The sequence below is a fragment of the Seriola dumerili genome, unplaced genomic scaffold (assembly GCF_002260705.1).
Source record: "Seriola dumerili isolate Sdu_G_001 unplaced genomic scaffold, Sdu_1.0 BDQW01000003.1, whole genome shotgun sequence".
NCBI classification, from domain to species: Eukaryota; Metazoa; Chordata; class Actinopteri; order Carangiformes; family Carangidae; genus Seriola; species Seriola dumerili.
In genome coordinates this window covers 6,740,978-6,747,752 of record NW_019174258.1, presented here as the reverse complement: position 1 = coordinate 6,747,752, position 6,775 = coordinate 6,740,978, and the positions used below count along the sequence as shown (strand labels likewise).

General features: G+C 38.6%; 1 protein-coding gene across 1 annotated transcript; it reads left to right on the top strand.

Moving 5' to 3' along the window:
* The first annotated feature begins 2,420 nt into the window (after positions 1–2,420).
* Positions 2,421–4,303, top strand: serf2 (small EDRK-rich factor 2). The gene is made up of 3 exons (XM_022743120.1): positions 2,421–2,549; positions 3,385–3,493; positions 3,876–4,303. The coding sequence occupies exons 1-3, from the start codon at positions 2,543–2,545 to the stop codon at positions 3,946–3,948; spliced, it is 189 nt and encodes a 62-aa protein (XP_022598841.1). The 5' UTR covers positions 2,421–2,542; the 3' UTR covers positions 3,949–4,303.
* The last annotated feature ends 2,472 nt before the right edge of the window (positions 4,304–6,775 follow it).

The window sequence follows — 6,775 nt, the reverse complement described above, 5'->3', positions numbered from 1 at the left end:
TTAATTTTTTTTATGCATCTTAATTATTTCTCCCCCAGGTATCGAAAATGGTATTGAGTATTTTCCTTGGTATAGGTGTCGAGCATCGTGACAACCCTACCTCCTAAACATCGGCATATTAGCATTGTCATTGTGAGCATGTTAGCATTTAGCTCAAAGCACTACTGTGCCCAAGTACAGCCTTACAGAGCTACTAACATGACTAGACACTCACTTTTTTTTCTTTTTTTTTTACTGAATTAATGATTATAATGTTACTTTACAGATTTTAACCAGTCAACAAATTATTTTTGTGCCCAAATACCCTGTGGCTGATAGTGTCCATCTGCATTCCTTACTCCTCACTGCAGTTTGAGCTGAGAGCTTTTTGTCAGGTCAAAATCATGCAAGCCATATTGTAACTACGGCCTACAGTTGAAAATCAATACAGAAATAAGCATTTCTGTTCACAGACAAAGTGATATATGACCATCTGTCACAAGCATGTTTCTAAATTACTGCTCATTATGTTTGAGAAAGCAAACATGATTTTGACCTCAAAGCTTTGATGAGAAACATGTCAAAAAGGTGTTTGGGCTCTACTTCTATCAGTTAAAGTAAGATTTAGCTGAACATCCATCAAGAAATAATTTACAGAGACCTGCAGGCCAGAACAAACTTACAGCATATAATTTAATTCAAAGAGATTCTTATTCTTCACCCAAATAGGCTGTTTGCTAGACAATCACAGCAGTAGTTTGATGGCTCATTGTATTCAAACAGTAATTATGTCCTTAAAATACAGCATTCGTCTCTCAGCAAGAAACCCAACCCAGTCGTCACTCTCCTCCCACAGCTCACGTCCACCATTATGAACACATTTTAAGACTTTTATCCCAAATGTAATATGCAGGCTCTATAGTTGTTATCATCTTGCCAACCACAGACTTAAGGTTACAGCTGCCATTTAAAACAAGAATTACCTTATAAATGTTAACTTCATTTAAATAAATGTCTCATTTTCAACCAAACCTGCCATGTTTATGACACTGTTTAGTTAAATGCAGCTGCAGACTCTTGAAATGAAACACGTGTTGGCTTGGAAAACACCGTGGTAAACTGTGCCATGACCTACAGTGCAGTAGACACATGTAGGTTCAGTTGCATTCAGTTGTCTTCTTCTATTCATAGTTTCAGTGTCTGGGTAAAAGTTCAGTTTTAGGCAGACATGACTCAGTCACCCAGTCTATTTAACAACCAGACAGTCAATAAAGTCACCCTACCAAAACTGCAAGGAAAACATTGTGTGTATATTTTATAGCAGAACAGAAATAAGAAGATTCTTTTTTGCACTTTAACTTAGGGCTGGGCAATAATTTAATATTATCAATGGAATCATGTTGTGATGATGTGACCATTTGTGTGATTGTTATACAAAATTTGGTCTGGTGTCATAATACACTACAGTGGAATTCAGTTTATCAGTTTAAGGGTTTTGCATGAAATTTATTTCAGTATACAACACTTTTATCATTTTACTCTAAAATTATAATATTTGAATGACTTGGAGCCTGTGTTAGCGGTGTAGTTTCTCTAGTAGTCTAGGTCTGCCACCTGCTGGCTGTTTAGTAGTACATTACAAATTTAAGTAAAATGTATGTGCCAAATGAAACTCAGTAACTGAAAAGACATCTTCAGTACATGGATTGCAACCAAACTGAATGAAAATTAAATTAATTTGACACACATTCTTACATTACAAAGCAGCTGTGTACAAAGACATGTGGGCCCCTCTGTAGCCTATGTGTCCCCCTTCCTGGTGTTGGCCAGGATGGTGAAGGAGGGTTCGACCATTCTACAGCATAATATTTTTATTATTTTATTATTTATTATTTTATTTGTCTCCCTCCACTCGCAAATATGTTTTAGTCATAGTTACTTCTCCTGGATGTTTGACTTTCAGTGTACAGAATGATATATGCTTAGAGTTTGACGCAGGAAATTCTTCTGCTGAAGGTCGGATGCATCAGCTCTGTGATCTGAGTTTAAGGTGTATTCATATGTAATATCACAACTAGGAGGCCAGTCCTGGTTCAATATAACTTATACAACTGTGATGTGGAAACTTGAAGCCATACACTGATAATAATAATAATAATATTAATAATAATAATAATAATAATAATAATGTTCTTCTTATTATAATTATAGTAGTAGTCCATGATTTTCAATGTAATTAATTAGTTTAGCACTGACTTTTTTTAGGTAACGTATTCAACTGACCTAACCTGCTCTTTGTTATTGCTCTCGAATAATTAATTTATCTTTATCATTTATCATCTTCAATTGATGATTGATGGCTCTAGCACATGCGCAGTGGAACCTGTGTAGACGGAATGTTCTGGTTCTCGCGCGGAAGTCTCGCGCACATTAGGCAGCCACAGTAAGGCGCAACCAGGGCGCAACCAAAGCAGCAACAGCGACTGAAGCGACGAGAAGGGAGCGAGCGGCCCTGTGGCTGAGCTTATCTGGATTTCGGGTGAAGGAAGCGTCGATTACTAAAATGACCAGTGGGTATCGACATATATTTTGACTGTAAGGCATTCATGTACTTTATTCGATTGCATGTAGTCTGTGCTCGTTGTTTCTGCCGTTCGTTAGCCACGGCCACAGCCGATCCGGGTTCCGTCTATTTGCTGAAATAGACGTAACGTTATTTTACTAGAATTCACGCCTTGGTTAGTAAAACACACACATACACCACCAGCTATGCTGAATTCGTATGTTTAGGTGGAGTAGATGGGCTTGTGCTGTGATGTGTTCGTCACGTAGCTGTGTTGCATTATGTGAGTATTGTACGTTTGTCAACATCGATGGGTCGTTACTTGTCCAGTTGTTAGTCCGAGCCTCGGCCTACTGTAAAGCCGTAGTTTGCAGAAACAACACGATTGTTTGGGTTTTAACTCTGCTTGTAGCATACAGGATGTCAAACTGATCACCAGTGATTGTTTTTATGTCTTCAAATGTGTCTCTGCCTTCGTTGATTTTTACCTGACTGGTGCGACAAACCATGGTGGAAGATGCTCTGCTGCCCCCTGTGCTGTTGTTCTGGGCATGAAGCTGCTCTGGAGCGCCTCCCTGCCACGTCGGCTGCTCGCATGTTTTGAATCAGCGTTACCTTTGCAATTAAGCAGTCGTACTTATTATCAACAGACCATTTGTCATTTTACATCATGGCTTGTAGACACTTGTCTGTCAGTGGTTGATGTCCCTTGCTCTTCTGTATTATGTATTAATATAGGTGTTTTTAAGGGTTTAGCTCACATATTTGATGTGTTGCTCATTATGCACTCACTCAGTTTGTTCAGCCACACTGTTATTTCCCCCCCTTTGTCTGACATGCAGGAGGAAACCAACGTGAGCTTGCACGCCAGAAGAATGCCAAAAAGCAGAATGAAAGTGGTAAAGGGAAGAGGGGCGACGACGGGCTGTCTGCTGCTGCAAGGAAGCAGAGGTAAGCAGCGGTCTGCGTGAGATTGAAGAAGTGGGGTGCTCACAAACTTGAGTAATGGATTTTTGCAGCTCTGTAACCAAAGCGTGTTTTGTCACGACGTAAACGGAGGGCCCTGGACTATTTCACTCTCTGCTGATCATGCAGTTGTGTAGTTTTTTGCAATTTAAAAAAATAAAAGAAATTCTCAAACCTCACAATGAGAGTTGCTGGTATTTTCAGTGCTGCAAAAACCCACCCCACACTATTTTTTGGTAAAGTTATTTTTGCTTAACAATCTACTCCACTTACATAATTACTGATGTTACTGGTGCGCTTTGCACAGGTGTATGATACAGTGAAGTCTGCCCTAACAACTTGTATTCTCTCTTGAAATCTCCTCAAGGGATGCCGAGATAATGCAACAGAAGCAGAAAAAAGCGGATGAAGCTGGGAAAAGTAGCACAAAGTCCAAGTAAAGAATGAATTCGGAATTCAACTCAGTGTTTCAAGAACATCCCATGTTCAGCATTCTTCCTGATATTTATGAGAATGGATCTGTCATCTTTGTCTAGACTCAAGAATCTAGGATCCTACATTCTTCCCTATGGCAAATGACATTGCTTGTTGGATTTGTTATTTTACTCGGTGAAATTATGTCTGATCAAGTTAGCGGTTGTCCCATGCTGGTGCTGCATGCAGAGGAGCATCAGTGGTGTAAGCAGCAAGAGAAAGATGAACAATTCTTGACACAAAGCATCTACGTAACAGTTGTGTATTTTTGTACAAAAATGTCCCCTGCTGGTTTCAAATAAAGTGTATCTTTTTAGTTCATGCTTGCTTGAGTTGCTTTGTATGTTGGTTTGTGTAAAATTTTCACATGATTTGTACTTGTGTTGTGGGAGTTTTGAAAGGCAAGTGTTTATCCTTTAAGTAATAAGTTAGCATCTTTTTTTTTTCTTTTTTTTTCTTTTAAAGGCATCACATTTATATACAATTTACTGAATCCTTGATATGGTAGAGTGGATGAGGAATTGTCAGTAAATCAACTTTTTCAAGCAATTTCTCTGTGTATTTTGATAATTTGGGTTTCATTCAGTTTGTCAGGGTAGAAATGTGGTTAAACTCTAAAAAAACTACCACGGCAAATACTTTTCTGTAAATATAATTTCACCCATGCTGCTGAAACCAGTTTAACCTTCCAGTTAAACACCATAAAACATTTCAATCCATATAGCTTTTGATGGAAGGACAGTATAACGATTGGCTTCTTTTGTGATGTTTATCACAAAAAAAATACTGAATCACTGAATAATCAACATTTCCTTGATTAACACACCAGTTTCTATTTAATTGGGTGCATCATCATTGGCTTTGATCACATGGTTCATCGAGATGCATTTAATTAACTCACAAAAGATGCAGTTAACTGAAAAACAGCCAAGACATTTTCTGTGTTTTGTTCTACATTATTAAGAATTAGCATTAGTATGATTAGTATTAGAGTTAGTGAAATTAGGCAAGACAAATGAATCAGTTAATTGCTACAGCAGTCTCTCCCAGCCTTTCTGTGACAGGATATCAACAAGATGCTGTTACAGGATAAATACTGGTTGTATCTGTGACACAGGTACAGTACAATATACTCATGGCTCATGGCCTCCTTCCATAAATAGTGGTCTATCAGGCTCTGCAGTGTGCATCATGGAAAAATACAATAAGACATTTTGGGCAAAGCACTTAGTATACAAATTGTTGCCAAACTCCTTCAGCAACATGCCATTTGTGCTTTTAAAACAGCTATTGTTTACATCATTAGCTCCATTTATAATCATTGTACTGTCTTCAAGGACTGAAATACATTTTTGACAAGTGGCACAAGTGCATTTATAGTGACATTCAACTGCATTCACAAAATGGTTGCATTTTGATATTAACAGTGCAGAATAGCTCTTTAATGAAGTCCTAATAACCATTAATAACACACGAAATAACACCCTGCCCACATAACTTGTGTTTAAGAAGAGGATACATCTGTGTTCTGTTTCTGCTAAGTCTGTGTTGTGTAACACTGGAGCCTGCCAGATATACTGTAATTAAACCTAGTATGCCAGCAGGCATTTCAACATAAGGCTGTTGTAACACATTGACCACTAGATGGAAGCATACACCATGGTATTTTTTTTATTTTTTTTATTTTTATTTTATTCTTAAGGTGAACATTGGATTTATTCAGTAGTAGTAATGCAGGGAAATTATGTGCTCTCATGGCTTGAGCACTTACAAATAACATACAGTATAAAGGGTTAAAAGTAAGGCTTTGGATGAACATGTTATTCTGCTGAAAGGAAGCAAACTCACACACATGTACTCACACACACCCTGCTCAAGCCCTGCTGTTGCAGAACCTTTGTATTATGACTGTCACCCACCAGCATGAGCACAAAATGCATATTGCTGATATTTTATAGTGTTCACTGAGCCAGTAAGCTACAGCTCAGCCTATTTATAGTCAATAAGCTGTGTGTCTACTTACTGAAATCCAGTGAGTTTGTGTCCTCAGATTACAGGGCGTATAATTAAGTCGCCAGTTTAGCTTTCTTCCATCTCAGATAGCAGAAGTGTGGCTGAGGAGCTGAATAGTGATGAGGAACAAATGCAGAATCAGCTGGTTGCTTAAAATTCAAGAAAATTCAAACCTTATCTTCTATCATGCATGATACCCTGCTTACAGCTTTGGGTAGATCGCACTTAATTTCAGGCATAAGGCCGAACAGACTGACTTGTCTGTGGGTCCTGGCAAGTTTTCTTAAAGCAGACCAAGAGAGGAGCTCAGCGGTGATGAGACACTCAGAATGCAGAGAAAAGATGAAGTCAGCTCATCTAATTAAATTCATACAAGACGCCTCATGTCTTTATGCTCCCTCTGCTGAATTTGTTGAGATATGGGAGCACTGGAAAAAAAACTGCATTGTTGTAGCAGTGCTGTCGCAGAAAGGAGGGTGCTTCATTTATGCTACTTACAATGATTAATAGTCCAGTGTCAAAGTATAAGTTGGGGAGAAGGTGGACAATAATGCTCTGTAGCTGCTTGGATTTAAATATGCTTTGAAATTACCCACAGCAAAGATGAGTGTAGTCAAGCTTTATTTACGCGCTTGCACTTCAGTAATCCGACCAGCTTCAGCTACGCAGCGTCTATAGGTAACGATAAAACATACACTCGGTGAGCACTTTATTAGGAACAACACACTAACACTGGGTATGGCCTCCCTCTACAGCCTCAGCTCCTTGTGTCATGGATTC

Bases quoted from the DNA above. Each gene is read 5' to 3' on its own strand.
- serf2 (XM_022743120.1), top strand. The intron at 3,494-3,875 runs GTAAGCAGCGGT...AATCTCCTCAAG, and splicing joins GCTGCTGCAAGGAAGCAGAG to GGATGCCGAGATAATGCAAC.